The following is a 15,945-nucleotide window of genomic DNA, read 5'->3' as shown; positions in this document are numbered from 1 at the left end:
GATCGAATCCCACCAAGGCCGTAGGTTGACTCATCCTTCCATCCTTCCAAGGTGGGTAAAATGAGGACCCAGATTGTTGGGGGCAACAGGCTGATTCTGTAAACTGGTTAGAGAGGGCTGTAAAGCGGTATATAAATCTAAGTGCTATTGTTACTTCAGACAAATGGTTATTCAAACTCTTCTTAAAAACTTCCGGTGTTGGAGCATTTTACATCTTCCGGAGGCAAATTGTTCCACTGATTCATTGGGATCAAAGTCGATGGGGAAGCCAGATTCACTTAACAACAACAGTGATTCACGCAGCTAATTGCAGCAAGAAAGGCTGCAAAATGGGGGAAGGCTTACTCGACCACTGCCTCACTTAGCAACAAATATGTTGAGTTCAATTGTGGTGGTAAGTCAAGGACTACCTGTATATCCAGAGAGGTGACCATAGAAGGACCGAATTACTACCCAACCCGGCCTTCTACAGCAGAGGTCTCCAACCTTGGTGACTTTAAGCCTGGAGGACTTCAACTCCCAGAATTCCCCAGCCAGCCTTTCTGGGAGTCGAAGTCCTCCAGGCTTAAAGTCACCAAGGTTGGAGACCCCTGTTCTACAGCATGGTATCCTTCATTGGCATTAAGACTCCCAACTCCCCAAAGGGATGCTGGGAGTTGTAGTGCCATTGGCAAGGTGCCAGGGCAGGGCAGATGCTGACGGGGAAATGATGGGGAAATGATCAGTGCTATCAGCTTCTCCTTTTATAAAAAGAAAAGGCTGTTTTCCCCACTAAAGGATGCTGTCAAAAGCATTTATTCAAATCTTCTGACCCTGAAAGGGGAGGTGGCTCTTTTTTTTTTTTTTTTTAAATGGAAAACAGGGGAAGCATGATAGTGAATATAATAACAATTTAGCCTCTCAGCCTGGAACTATATATATATATATATTTTGCACTTTAATAACCTTTTTTCCTCTGAGGTTTCTTGCTTGGGGAAGATTTTTATTTTTTTTAAAGGCAGCGCAAAAAGAGACAGATGGGGCGAAGGAGCTGGCTTTTAGGTGAGCACCAGCTGACTTGCCGACATGGGGAGGGGGAACCATAGTCAGGCCCTTTACAGCGCACACTTCATAGGCTCATTACCCCACAGCCGGAGGTTCTAGGCCCTCCGAGACCCAGGCGCATGGGAGCGCCAAGCTCAGGTTCCTATGACGACCGCTAAGTTGTGGATGTCACCGCCTGCGGCAAGACTTTCAATGGTTACAGATCAAACACAGAGGGGCAAATCACACGAAGGCAAAATACACCCAGAGCACCGGAGAAGGAATGACTGGAATTCACAACACCCAGTCCCACAGGGGTTGCAGGTCTGGCTGGGCTATTACACCTGCCTCTGCCACGTGCCCAGACACGGGAAAGTGGGCCAGGGTTGGCCCATCCAAAGGCCCACACGGGGAGGTTTTTGAACCAGAGGTCCATCATGCAATCATGCTGTCTTATCCGCAGGATGTAATGGGGCAAAGGTGGGGAAACTATGGCCCCTTCATGACTTGCAGACTTCAACTCCCAGAATTCCTGAGAGCCAGCATGGCTCAGTTCAACATGGCTGCCTCTGGAATTCTGGGAGTTGAAGTCCACAAGTCATAAGGCGGCCACAGTTCTCCTGTTATAGGGCATGAGATACCCGTGCCAGACTCCCCTGGGTAAGATAGCATTAACACCAAGTTTATTTATTCATGTGTTTGATTTTTATCCTGCCTTTATTATTTTAGGAGTATCTCGAGGAGAACCAGAGATGGTAGTCAGCAGATTCTAACCAGTTCTGGAGAACCGATAGTGGAAATTTTGAGTAGTTTAGAGAACCGGCAAACCCCACCTCTGACTGGCCCAGCCCCCATCTGTTCCCTGCCTCCCATTGAGTCCCAGCTGATCGGCTGGGTCTCCTTTGGTTGCCCTGCACAGGAGAACAGAGCTGGAAAGCAGGTTAGTGGGGTGGGGAGGAAATGGGGATTTTGCAGTATCCTTCCTGCAAAAATGCTCACCAAGCCACACCCACCAAGCCACATCCACAGAACCAGTAGTAAAAAAATTTGAATCCAACCACTGAGGTGAACATACAGGTAGTCCTCCACTTATGACCACAATTGGGCCCAGCGTTTCTGTTGTTAAGCGAAATGTTTATTAAGTGAATGTTGCCCCATTTTACGGCCTTTCTTGTCACCGTTGCTAAGTGAATCACTGTGGTTGTTAAGTGAATCTGACTTTCCCCACTGACTTTGTCAGAAGGCCGTCAAAGGGGTTCACATGACCCAGGGACACTGCAACCATCAAAAACCTGAGTCTCAGTTGCCAGGCGTCCAAAAACGTGAGAAAAATGGAACGATTATAATAAGTGTGGAAAAACAAGTCATGTGTCACTTTTATCAGTGCCGTTGTAACTTTGGAGGGCGTCACTAAATGAACTGTTGTAAGTCGAGGATTTCCTGTATCTGTACAGCCAACAGCAATCCACAACATTGTAACTCTGGGGATACGTTGCTTCTTTTCCTACCCAGAGGCAGAGGAGGGCTTCAAAAATTTTAGCAACGGGTTCTCTGCCCGGTTGCTGGGTGGGCGTGTCCATGGTGGGCGTGGCCTAGTCGGCCTCCTGCACCACGGTGGGGGGGGGGTGCATTTTTGCCCTTCCCGGGCTCCGGAGGCTTTTCTTGAGCCTCCAGGAGGGCGAAAACAGCCTCCCTGGGCTCCGGAGGCTCTCTGGAAGCGGAAAACGGGCCCATTTCCGGCCTTCCTGAACTTCCAGGCGGCCCGTTTTTCGTCCTCCCTGAGCCTCCGCGAGCACCCCGCACTTACCTGCATCCAAAATGGGCCACGTGGGGACTCCTGGGAGGGGAGGTGTGGGCGGGGCCATCCAGGAATGGGATTTGGGGGTTCTTCGAACTGCACAGAATCTTAGGTAGGGGCTTTCCCGAGCGTCCTGCGAACCCCCAGCAGCCCAGCCCTGCCCAGAAGGGCTGCCGATCTCTCTCCACCCACCCACGTCTCTAAAAAGTCACCCGCCTCTGGTTCTGCCAAGCTGTGTAGCTCCTAAGACCTGATCACTTAGGGTCCATTAACCTCATAAAACTCTCTCCCAATTACAGCGCTAATGAAGGCCATTTTGGAGCACCATTTTTTTTCCCCAGAGCATGCAAAAATATAAAGAGAATATACAGAAAAAAAACAGACTTCTCTCTTTCTCTCTTTCTCTCTCTCTCTCACACACACACACACAGACACACAAACAGTGCATATCTTCGTCCGTCCCCCCCACTCTCCCATTTCATTAAAAGATTTCAATTTGGAGATGGGGACTTGGTAGAAAAGAAAGATTTAACAAAGGAATACAGAAACGAGAGACAAATCCACTCTTTACCAATCTATGTCCCCCGCCAAAAAAGGCAGATGGGCATCTCCTTTTGAGCAAAAAAAACAAACCCATTTTCTATGGGTTTATTTTTAAGCAAGAGAAACACTAGGTCTCCCCTGACTTCATTAGGGTAATAAGTTTTTTTTTAAAAAAGAAAAAAACACTTTTGAAGCTAGGAAAATAGCTTTGAGCTCTGGGGAAAAGGGAGAGAACAGAGTGCTCTTTAAAAAGGACCATCTTTTGATTCGGCTGAAAGATTTACTAGAAAGAAGCAAACCGTGGCTGAATTCTATATCTATTATTTTGACCTGCTGATGATTTTTAGGAAAACTACGCTTTTGAGTTTAGCTACTTCTCCTTTAAAGCTGTGTTTCTCAACCTTGGCAGCCTTCAGATGTGAGGACTTCAAGTCCCAGAATTCCCCAGCCAACTGAGAAACACGGCTCGAATGGGCGGGGGAAAGAGGAGAATGGGACTGCCATGTCTCCAATCTCAGGTAGAGAGCTGCATGGCGGTGCAGGGGCTAGTCAGTTCAAAATAGTATCCTTCTCCTTGTACCTTAAATCAGGGGTCCCCAACCACCGGGCCGTGGACCGGTACCAGTCCGTGGAACATTTCCTACTGGGCCGCCGGTTTGCTGGGCGCCGCCATCTTGTTTGACAAGAAAGTGCTTCTGGGTGAGCTTTTCCGGTTGGAAAGTGGCATTTGGGTCCTGAAGGAATCCTCGCGCCTTAGTTTCATCGAGGGGGGTGGGCTTTGAATGAAACTAAGGTGCACGGATTCTTTCAGCACCCAAGGCAAGGCGAGCCAAGTGACCGTCCCGAAGCCGTCCCGAAGCGAAGCCCATCGACAAAGGTACAAAGGAGTTGAAGGTGGCGGGGAGAAGCGGGGGACGGCTGTCTGGCCGGTCGCTCGGCTTGCCTTGCCTTGTCATGCGTGCTGATGCCGGTACCGGGCCGCGGATCATTTTGTGATGCCGATACCGGGCCGTGGCACAAAAAAGGTTGGGGGCCATTGCCTTAAATGACACATCATGTTAAGTGATGCATCACTTTCCTGTGGTAGCCTCCATTTGCTTAATTCCCACATCATATTAAGGCTGTGATGGCTAACCTTTTTGGACTCCTGTGCCAAAAATTGTGTGCTTGCGCTCGCACGCTCGCGTGCCAGCACCCAGAAGGCAACGCGCAGTCCCCCCCATGCCCACTGCACAGGCATGTGCGATCGTCCCCACTGCCCCCTTATCTGCACTGCGCCTCCCAGCTGATTTTTCAGCTCGTTTGAGGCCTTTCTCGGCCTCCCAGAGGCTTGAGGGAAGCCTCTGCAGCCTTTACAGGACGAAAAATGGGCCCGTTTCACAGGAAGGCCAAAAACCTGAAAATCAGCTGGGAAGCGCACGCATGCGCAGTCAGCTAAGTTTGCCTGTGGCTCACGTGCCCGCACAAATGGCTCTGTGTGCCACCTGTGGCATACATGCCATAGGTTCACCGTCAGTATTAAGGCCAGCCAAACAAGTCACAGTACTGATGCGTGTTGTGCTTTGTAAAGCAGTTGTGCTTTGTAGACCATGCTATGTGATTTAACATTACAGCTGAAGGTAAACTACTGTTTAGACTGCTACAGCAGGATGTGCTAATTCAGAGAATAGCTTTTTTTAAATAAGAGAATTGGAAGGGACCTTGGAGGTCTTCTAGTCCAACCCGCTGTTCAGGCAGGAAACCCTGTATCATTTTTGACAAATGGTTGTCCAAGCTCTTCTTAAAACCCTCCAGTGATGGGAGCACCCACAACTTCTGAAGGCAAGTTGTTCCACTGATTGTTCTCACTGTCATTGTTCTCACTCAGTTCCAAGTTGCTTCTCTCCTTGATTAGTTTCCACCCATTGCTTCTTATCCTGACTTTCAGGTGCTTTGGAGAATAGCTTGACTCCCTCTTCTTTGTGGCAACCCCTTAAATATTGGAAGACTATCATGTCACACATTGCCCTTCTTTTCATTACATTGAGCCACGGTGGCGCAGTGGTTAGAGTGCGGTACTGCAGGCTACTTCTGCTGACTGCCAGCTGACCGCAGTTTGGCAGTTCAAATCCCACCAGGCTCAAGGTTGACTCTGCCTTCCGTCCTTCCGAGGTGGGTAAAATGAGGACCCAGATTGTTGGGGGCAAGAGGCTGACTCTGTAAACCGCTTAGAGCGAGCTGTAAAAAGCACCGTGAAGTGGTACATAAGGGCTATTGCAAAATGCTTGAAAGGAACCATGAATGCAACTGTGACTAATTTGCCTAAAAACAGCCAAAACTGAAAGGTAACAAGTCAGGAAATTATTATAGCATTTTCTGCTGAATTAGTACATCTCAATGTGCAGGGAGCGGCAATAGCAATAGCACTTAAGACTTATATAAACATCTCCATAGTGCTTTAGAGCAGCGCCCCGCAACCTTTTGGGCACCAGGGACCGGTTCTGTGGAGAGAGGTTTTTCTGTGGACCAGAGGGGGTGAGGTTTCGTGGACTGCCTGCATCCCACGAATGCGGCTTCGCTTGTTCGCACGGCCCAGTTTCTGGCATGCCATGGCCCAGTGCTGGTCTACGGACTGGGGTTTGCAGTTCCCTACTTTAGAGCACTCGATAGTCTACAATGTGAGCATTATTTCCATGTTGGCCCCCGATAATCTGCTGTCCTCATTCTAACAACCCCAGAAGGATGTAAGGCTCGGTCAACCTTGAGCCTGTCAGGAACAAACTCCAGGCTGTGGGCAGAATTAGCCTGCAACGCTGCATCCTAACCAGAGCGCCTCGCCCCCAGGGCTCCTTTTAAAAAGAGTAACTTTTGAAGGATTTTGAAGCATAGGACAGAGGTGGGATTCAAATTTTTAACTGGTTCTGTGGGCGTGGCTTGGTGGGCGTGGCTTGGTGGTCCTGTGACTGGGTGGACATGGCTTGGTGGTCATGTTATTGGCTGGGCGTGGCCAACTCAATATCACTCACATTGAGGCACACATCTCCTCACCTGGCCTCTTATGACTGTGGGGATGCTATAACAGTCGTAAGTGTGAAAAAGGGTTATAAGTCACTTTTTTCAGTGCCATTGTAACTTTGAATGGTCACTCCACACAAGCAAAGTACCAGCAAAGGAGGGGAAAAAAACTCCAGAGAAGTTCCTGAGACAGGAAGTCCAGTCCTGCGAAGAATGTAACAAGGGTGAACAGAGAGGCAGTTTCTGTAAGCAACACCAGAATGTTTCCTTCCTGCCTTCCTGACAGGATTAGGCCAGTAATTTCTTCTAACAACGGGTTCTCTGAACTGCTTAGAATCTTAACAACCAGTTCTAGCAAATAGGTGCGCACTGTAGAATCCCACCCCGGCATAGGAAGCATTTGACCAAACGAACCAAGAAATAGTTAGTCCTCAACTTACATCAGTTCAGTTAGTTTCCGTTCAAAAGTTACCATGTCGCTGAAAAAAGTGAAGTATGCCTATTTTTCAGTTATGACCACTGCAACATCCCCATGGTCACGTCATCGAAATTCAGACGCTCAGCAACTGGCTCGTATTTGTCAGTTGCTGTGTCTATGATCCTATGATCAGCTTTGGCGATCCTCTGACAAGCAAAGTCAATGGGGAAGCCAGATTCACTTAACAACTGTGTTACTAATTTAACACTTGCAGTGAAGCAGTGATTGTTGTGAGAGCTTCATCACCAGAAGCTTTCAAGAAGACTGGCACTTACCCCCTTCGAGGTTGGCGAAGATGAACCCTAACATGAGCTCAAGGTGTTGGAAATGCAAAAGCACTGAAGGAACATTTTTCCACACGTGGTGGTCTTGTAAAACTACCCAAAAATTTTGGCAAAAAATCAGAAAATGGTTGGAGGAGATAACTAAAGAACAAATAGACTATAAACCAGAGTTCTTCCTGTTAGGGATCTCTGATAGATATTTATCCAAAAAGACAAAATATGTAATAATCCATATTCTAACTGCGGCTAGATTAGCGTTTGCTCAATGTTGGAAATCACCTCATACACCTTCAGAGCAAATGGTTATTCAGAAAATTTGTGAGTGTGCTGAAATGGATAAACTAACGATAGCGTTAAAAAACAAAGAGTCCTCAACATTTTACGACAACTGGGACTCTGGGCTTACACAGAGACAAATTATGTAAATGATAAAGAGTAACTTAAACATAATGGAAAAGAGGAGTAGATTGGATATGACGAAGAGAAATGATCCTTACAGACTGTCACAAAAAGATATCGTTCATTTTTAATTGTACTTTCTACCCTATTCCCCCTCCCCTTCCCTTCCCCTCTCTCCCTCCATATCTTTTCCCTTCCCCCTAACCAGCCTTTATCCGGTGTGTTAGGCCGGGTGTTTTCCTTCTTTCCCCCTAGCCGTTTTCTTTCTATTTTGTAAATGTATTGTCGATGTGTTTTTAAATTGTAAATTCAATAAAATCTATTTTTTTAAAAAAAGAAGCTTTCAAGAAGACATTGGATGGCCATCAGTCAGAAATGGTGTAAGGTCTCCTGTTTGGGTGGGGGGAGTTGGAGTACCCTCCAACTTCCAGAGTTGGGAGTCCCTTCCAAATCTGTTAATCTGATTCACTTAACAACTATGGCAAGAAAGCTGGTGAAAGGGGGCAAAACTCAACAAATGTCTCACTTAGCAACAGAAATTTTGGACTCAATTGTGGTTCATAAGGTGGAGGACTACCTGCATAGAAAATTATCACCCACAAGAGCGAAGTTGAAGTGGCAACCTCTAGGGCAGCGATGGTGAACCCTTTTGGCACCAAGTGCCCAAAGCACGTGTGCGTGCGCATACCCAAAAATGGAACACCTGCGCCCCCCACATTCACGTGTGCACCTGTGCACGCGCATCCCGCATTTGCACATGCACATGCATCCTATTCACATGTGCATTTCTGCGCATGCGCTTCCCCCAAGTGTGGTGGAGCTGAGCTGGGGAAGACGGCACGTTGCCCACAGAGAGGGCTCTGCGTGCCACCTGTGGCAACCGTGCCATGGGTTCGCCACCACAGCTCTAGGGAGGCTAAGTCAGGGCACTGTGACCTTCATACTATTGGGAGCAACGTTTAGGTAGGTTTCTAAAGGAAATCCGCTGGCTGCCATCGCCCTCTAGTGGTTTTTATTAAAAAGCATAGATTAGACCAGGGGTGTCCAACCTTGGCAACTTTAAGACTTGTGGACTTCAACTCCCAGAATTCCTCAGCCAGCAAAGACCATGAAGGGCCCATAAAGAGAGGAAGCCTTGTTAGAAGGAAGGGATGGGAATTACCACGGAATAAATGAGTCCCCTGGTAGCTGTGAGACAGGATAAAAGTCCTCCAAACACGGCTCATGAATTAGTTTGAAGTCCACTCTTCTTCTCGCAAGGCTGAGAAACCCTGACCTAAGACCACCACAGAGAAGGAATTGGACTAGAGGTGGTCCTTGACTTATATGACAACTGAGCCCCAAATTTATGTTGCTAGGGGGGACAGTTGCTCAGTGAGTTTTGCCCCGTTTTACGACCCTTTTTTGCCACCGTTAAGTGAATCACGGCAGTTGATTAGTTAATAACTCAGTTGTGAAGTGAATCTGGCTTCCCCACTGACTTTGTCAGGTTGTAAAAGGGGAGCCTATGATCCCGGGACACTGCGACCGTCGTAAATATGAGCCTGTTGCCAAGCATTTGATCACGTGACCATAGGAATGCTGCAAAAGTTGTAAGTGTGAAAACCGGTCCCAAGTCATTTTTTTTCAGTGCCATTTTAACTTCAAATGGTCACTAGATGAATAGTTGTAAGTCAAGGACTACTTACTGGCTGGAGGAAAAGTTGCAACCCAACACATCTGGAGTTCACCCTTTGGGGAAGGTTGTTTTCATGAATGCAATAAACACAACCAGCTCACTGCAAATTCACAAAACGCAGCTTTTAATCCCAGGTTTGAAGGAAACACAACAAGGAGAGAAATGTTTAATTATTAATTAACTGAAGAATTTTGGTTCTTTTTTTTTTCCCCCCTCCCCCTCTGGAACCAACACACACACAAAAATCCCACAAGCATCACAGTTTAGTAGCGAGGTGCTCTCTCAACCTGCTTTGTTTTTAAAACTGAAAACATTTTATTGCATGAATATAAGCTGACTTGTCTTAAAATCGCTTCAAAAAAACCCAAAACTCCCAATCTAACATCAGCTGGTCCCAATAAACCATCAAAGGATCACGCCTGAACTGATCATCTTGCAGTTCGGTCATTAAAATATTGCTGATTTCTTGGGTCCCAAGAAATATTTTTACTTGAGGACACAATACCTCTGTGACTGGCCAAATATAGTAGCACGGTGTTTCTCAACCTTGGGAATTTTAAGGCATGTGGACTTCAACTCGTGGCTGGCTGGCGAATTCTGGGAATTGAAGTCCACATGCCTCAAAGTTCCCAAGTTTGAGAACCACTGCAGCAGGAGAATAATTATTATTACTCACTTAATGGGCTGAACAAACAAACATCTAGTTCTTATTTCTCCAAGTACCATCCTATCCAAAACAATCTTCTGTATTTAACTGGAAATATTTTTAAACTTGTGTCACAGTATATCATCACCCTGTCTGAGGAAAGAACTGCAATGGATTAAATATTCAACAGGACCTGAATTAATTTATTGGGAGTGGGTAGGGGGGAGGAGCTTTCCTATCTATCCAGGAAGGGCCAAGTTTTACTCATTTTTGTTTGCAGCTACTGGCCCAGCATGTACTCCTTAAAGTACAGCTGCTGTCTCATTACATTTTTAAGATGCTAATGGAGCATTTTCTGCTATCCTTCATTTGTAAACACGTTTTTCCAACTGTTAAGCAATCTACTGTGGTTTTGTCTTGCTTCTCCCTGGGAGAAGAAGGGATCGGTCAACATGGATCAAGTTGAGCCCTAAACAGGGCCAGTGAAATGGAATCAACTAAAAAAAAAAGAAAAGGAAAACAAATTTCTTCGCAAAAATTACCAGGTGCCAGCACCGTGTTTGTAGTCATCAAACCTAACTGCTTGTATGTTTGCTCGCTCCAGCAGTTTATGGAATGATATTGCTTCACAAACAACCAGATTCAAAAGCAGGCAGCAATTTTTTTTTTTGTCTCAATGACACACAACCAAAGGAAAGTAGAACAGGAAATCCAGGAAGCTTGCAGTTCCTTAACGCAGAAGCTGGTAAATGACCTGACCTGGCTTTGAGTGTCCTCCATTGTGCCACACACCCCTCCTGGACCCGCAAGCTTTTATTCCCTAAAGGGCGGTGTCTGCCACAAAGTGCCCCCTTGAATTTCCCAATCTTAAGAGGGTCCGCCTTTCCTTACAAGAAAGATCCCATCCGAAGCGAGAGCGGCCAGTACCCGCATTCAAACTGTGAATGGCGCCTTTGCATCTCAGCCGCTCGTTCCAAAATTGGTTAGCAAGGTAGAAAAAGCCCCACCCTGGGAAACCCTCATAATTTTTCCCCCCTGCAATTTTGCAACTCCAGGCAGATACATTCACTGTCGTGGCTGAACGACCCTTCTCCTGTTCGAGGGGCCTGAAGAGAAAATTTAGGTTTTTCACATCGCAAGGAACTTCAGGATTTTTTTTTTTTAAAGTAACAGAGGTTGGAGTTTCTTCCATTGGCAAAACTGCTTCTTCTCTGGTCAAGCTGGAAAACCCACAAGTCCTATTATCACCTAGAGAACAAAACAATAGTATTAGACTCAATTCAATTCAGTATAGGTAGTCCTCCACTTACAGCAGTTCATTTACTGACCGTTCAATAGCAATAGCACTTAGAGTTATATACCGCTTCACAGTGCTTTACGGTCCTCTAAACCTTTACGGTTTACAGAGTCAGCCTGTTGCCCCCAACAATCTGGGTCCTCATTTTACCCTCCTCGGAAGGATGGGAGGCTGAGTCAACCTTGAGCCTGGTGAGATTCAAACTGCCAAATTGCAGGCAGTCAGCAGAATTAGCCTGCAGTACTGCACGCTAACCACTGCGCCACCGTGGATCTCAATGTTACAATGGCACAGAAAAAAAAAATGACCTATGACCGTTTTTCACAGTTAATAACTGTTGCAGCATCCCCATTGGTCACACGATCAAAATTCAGATCCTTGGCAACTGGTTCATATTTATGACGGCTACAGTGTCCTGGGATCATTGATCCTCTTTTGTAACCTTCTGAGAAGCAAAATCAATGGGAAGTCCAGATTCACTTAACAACCATGTTACTGACTTAACAAATGCAATGATTCACTTAACAACTGCAGCAAGAAAAGTCATAAAATGGGGCACTGAAGAAATGTTTCACTTAGCAACATCAATGTTGGGCTCAATTGTGGTCGTACAGGACTACCTGTAATAGGCTGCCTTTTGAGGTAAGTTCCAGTTTTAGGTTCAACTGGATTAAATGTGCCCAGCTGACATCATGCTGTGTAAGTCAAAGTCCTACTTTCAGTTGGTAGAGTGGACTGGTTTGTGCCTTTAGACCACTTTTAAGACTTGTGGACTTCAACTCCCATAATTCCTCAGCCAGCCAGCTGAGGAAATCTGGGAATTGAAGTCCATAAGTCTTAAAGTTGCCAGGTTTGGGGACCCCTGCTTTAGACTGTATTTTGAAATGTGCAGATTGTCAGGAGACAATTGTGCCTCAAAACAAAACAGCCACTTTGCCTACAGACATTTGCAGTTATATTTTTCCACCTATTTTTTTTAAAAAATAGGATCAGATTATTTGAAAGACCATTGCAACTCAGATGGTCCCACCTTAAACCTCAGGATCTGCCTGAAAGATCGTTTTTTGTTCCTGAAAGAATAATTCAGCAAGCACACACTGTAGACATTGACTTACGACCACAGTGGAGCTTACCCATCATGGTTGTAACTTGTGACAGTCACAAAATGGGTCAGACACATGACTGACCCACTCGATGACCTTTTTTGCAGCAGCCGTTAAGCAAATATCGCAGTCATAAAGTGGCCGCCGTAGTCGTTAAGCAGACCAATGGTTTGCTATTGGCACAGTTATGATGGCAAAACCATCGTAAAACATGGTCACTTGATCACTGGATGCTGCCAACAGCCATAAATGTGGTCCACGTATTTGATGTTCAGCACTGTGACCACAGGAGAGGGAATTGTTGTAACTTCGAATCCAGTTCACAATTAGCCCCCAGATAGGCCCATTGTAACTTCGAACAGTCATTAAGCAACCAATTGTAAGTCGAGGACTATCTGTATAGCAAGAGGGTAACTCTTCAACTCAGGAATTCTGTGGAATTTTGTTCCCACTCAGATACTTCCTTTGCCACTACCCAAACAGTTTTTAGCTTCTTTTTTTTTTGGTTAAATGTTTTCCATTTTTCCAGCCTTAACATCAATAATCCATTAGGTGGCTTGAGGTTTGTCAAGAGGCACAACAGTTACAATGCTTTAACAGAGCGATCTTAATTGTTGCGGTGCTGTCTGGTTTTATTGTATTTTAGTTTTTTTATGTGAGCTAACAAGACCCATGTGTCTTAAAAGATAGCACACAAATACTTCTTTAAATAAACAAAATTATATATATATTGAAAACAACCTTTCATGACTATAGCTATGCATCTTGGTAGCAGATAGTTAAGTCAAAGCCGGAAAAGCAAAAAAAAGCATCTTTCTACCAAAATTTATCTTGGGTATATAATCTTATTTGTTAAAAGCTACCATTTGCTGTAAAGGTTCCTTGCCTAAAGGAGATTTGCGTTCACTGCAGGAAGCCAGATAACTAGCTACAGTTGTACACTCTGGGTATATTATTTCACTTACATTTAATAATAACAGATAATATTCAAATCTATCAGTTTATTAATTTGAATAAATGTGCCTCTCTTTAGTTGGATTACTACCCTTTCCCTGCATAATTTTTTTCAGATTATTCTGAGGATTAATAGAATTTTTCAGCAGAGCTTAATTTAGCTCTGGCCTTGAGAAGGCGGGAAGAGGGAAAACAAAACAGGTAGGAAGAGAAGTTTGTAAGTTTAATACGTTATTATTAAAATGCAAACATTCAATATGGAAGAAGAGAAATTACAGATTGGTCCACATCATAGCAACACAAGTGACAAATCATTTTAAAAAGTTGAAATAAATTACTCTGAACAGACTTAAGTAGTTAAATAATGAACTGAAGTTAACTCCAAATTCCATAAGTTGACCAGAGAAATAAAGAAACACTCAGCTCAGCAGAACAAACATGAAAAAGTTTCTACAGACTAACTATGGTTAAACATGATCCACTAGTTTCCACAGAACTTTTATCTGAGTCAATATACATAGTGTTACATTTGCATGCCTTCACCTTGATTTGAAATTGCCTGGCTTACTTGATTTATACAGTTGTCCTTCTCGGTTGGATAACTTTGGGCAGCTTACAATTTAAAAATTACAAAAAATAGCGCAATCAAAGCCATAATTAATGTCTAGGAAACCAGTACAGATTCTGTTCAAGTACTGAAGCCACTGAATCTAAGCATCATAATCTAGGTCTAGCGAAGGCTGATGAAAACCTAATCAGAAGGGCCTTCAGATCTCCAACCCTAAACAAAATAGGCAAAAGGTAATTAATACGCAAAGCACCTATAATTCCTTGCAACCTAACCACACTATCCTGCAGCCCCATCCCTAGGGATCATTTGTGTTGCTGCAGCAAACTAAAGAACACACAACAAAACCGATTCTCACCGTCTCAGATTCCTTATTTCAAATACCGTATCTTCGTCACTCTCCAGAGAAGCCATCTCCATAGGATCTTCTGAGTTGGACAGAAGTCCGTATTTTTTCCGTGGAGGTTTCCTTGCCCTACAAAATAAGTCTATAGTCAGTTGCAGAATAGGGACCATGGGGATGCTGCAATGGTCATAAGTCACTTTTTTTCAGTGCTGTTGTAACTTTGAACAGTCACTAAATGAACTGTTTTTAAGTTAAGGACTACCTAGATATGAAATTGGTTCCACATGCAGTTGTATTGAAGAACTCCTCATAGTTTCCCTCAGAGAACTGCCACTATAGGTAGTCCTCGAATTACAACAGTTTGTTTAGTGACTGTTCAAAGTTACAACGGCGCTGAAAAAAATGACTTATGGCCATTTTTCACACTTATGACCACTGCAGCACCCCCATGGACACGTGATCAAAATTTTGATGCTTGACAACTGGTTCACATTTATGACAGTTGCAGTGTCCCAGGATCATGTGATGATGCAAAGTCAAATTCACTTAACAGTCGGGCTACTGATTTAGCAATTGCAGTGATTCACCTAACAAATGTGGCAAGGAAAGTTGTAAAATAGGGGGAAAAGTCACTTAACAAATTTCTCACTTAGCAACATAAAAATTGGGCTCTATTTTGGTCGTAAGTCAAGGGCTATGTATTTATTATCCATCTAATACTTCCTGTCGATACTGAACAATTATCACACAGAAGCGGTGCTTTACAAAGAGAGGATGCTTGCTTGACTGCTAATAGTTCCTCTATTAGGAACTGAATTAATAGAGATCAAGCTTACTCCCAGTTAGTACTCTTCAGATGCTCTAAGTAAGAGTACTCTTATCAACTCCAGCTAGCAGGCCAACTGACGACAGAGGCTGGGTGGAAGATGAAGATCACAACTTGCGGAGGACGCCCGATGGGAGCAGGTCCTTCTCCTTTAGCTTATAAAAGGCGGCCAACATTGGATTGGGATTCCTGGAGGTCATCTAGACCCACCCCACCCGTATGGAAGCCGTCTTCCTCACCGAAACGTGCGGCCTCCGAGATAGTAGAGGAAGCCGATGCCCGCCAGGCCGGCAAGGACGTACAGCGCGCGGTGAAGGGCTGGTAGGCCCAATCCCGACAGCCCCGACGGCGGGGGCCTGGATGTCGTGGTGGTTGTGGCGGTGGAGGAAAGCCGGGAGGCACTCTCGTGGCTTTTCTCTTTCAGCGGCAGGGGAGGAGGAAGAGAGGCAGCCTCGACGGATACCGTCTTAGTCGATTGCGGAGTCGGCGTCGCTGCGACTACTACGATCCAAAGCGCCAGCGGCCAAACGAAACCAGTCGCCGCCATTCGGATCGGCAAACGCCGATTCTGAGGAAAAGCGGCCCGGACCGGAAGTGTTGCCAGGGGATGCAGTGCGGTGTCGGATCAACTTCCGGTTCTTTACCGCAATTAGGAGAGTAGGCCGGATTTCTACCGGGAATTCCCTTGTCGTTGGACCCGTGAATAGATGTAGTCGAAAGCAGAACCCAAATATCTTAAACTTAAAATACGGAGCGAAAAAATCCGCACAGAGCTAAATAAAAGAGATTAAATGAATATCTGGTCGACTCGTAGAAATACAGTTCCCATGCGGCACTGCCGCATGAGCGAGCCTCAACGGCTATTGGTCAGCTTCCCCATGCATCACGGGAAAGGGGGTGGGGCCTTGCCAGAGCCGACGTATCAGGCTGTTGGCAGTATGATGTGCTGGGAAATGCAGTTCGGCATTGAGCAAAGTTTTCCTTGGAGTGGGTGGAGTTTATGCCGCA

At 45.4% G+C, this 15,945-nt stretch overlaps 1 protein-coding gene and 1 long non-coding RNA gene across 3 annotated transcripts in view; both read right to left on the bottom strand.

The window, feature by feature from the left end:
• Window positions 1-15,945, bottom strand: part of LOC148128384 (uncharacterized) — a 604,018-nt gene that overhangs the window by 349,431 nt on the left and 238,642 nt on the right. The window lies entirely within an intron of this gene.
• FAM174C (family with sequence similarity 174 member C) lies at window positions 9,305-15,926 on the bottom strand. Of its 2 annotated transcripts, XM_026699089.2 has the most exons (3): window positions 15,177-15,926; window positions 14,124-14,240; window positions 9,305-11,091 (listed from the first exon to the last, which is right to left on the bottom strand). In XM_026699089.2, exons 1-3 carry the CDS (start codon window positions 15,482-15,484, stop codon window positions 11,088-11,090), a joined length of 429 nt encoding a protein of 142 aa, XP_026554874.1. In that variant the 5' UTR covers window positions 15,485-15,926; the 3' UTR covers window positions 9,305-11,087. The 2 variants fall into 2 exon arrangements, with proteins under 2 accessions (XP_026554874.1, XP_087778850.1); XM_087922724.1 differs by lacking the exon at window positions 9,305-11,091 and having other exon boundaries at window positions 14,120-14,240; window positions 15,177-15,810.

The sequence above is a fragment of the Pseudonaja textilis genome, chromosome 1 (genome assembly GCF_049901715.1).
Source record: "Pseudonaja textilis isolate UNSWEBS1 chromosome 1, rPseTex1.2, whole genome shotgun sequence".
NCBI classification, from domain to species: Eukaryota; Metazoa; Chordata; class Lepidosauria; order Squamata; family Elapidae; genus Pseudonaja; species Pseudonaja textilis.
The sequence above is the reverse complement of the archived record's forward strand: the minus strand, read 5'-3'. Positions and strand labels throughout refer to the sequence as shown.

Bases quoted from the DNA above. Each gene is read 5' to 3' on its own strand.
- FAM174C (XM_026699089.2), bottom strand. From the start codon at position 15,484: ATGGCGGCGACTGGTTTCGTTTGGCCGCTGGCGCTTTGGATCGTAGTA. The intron at 14,241-15,176 runs GTGAGGAAGACG...CTTATTTTGTAG, and splicing joins CTCGGAGGCCGCACGTTTCG to GGCAAGGAAACCTCCACGGA.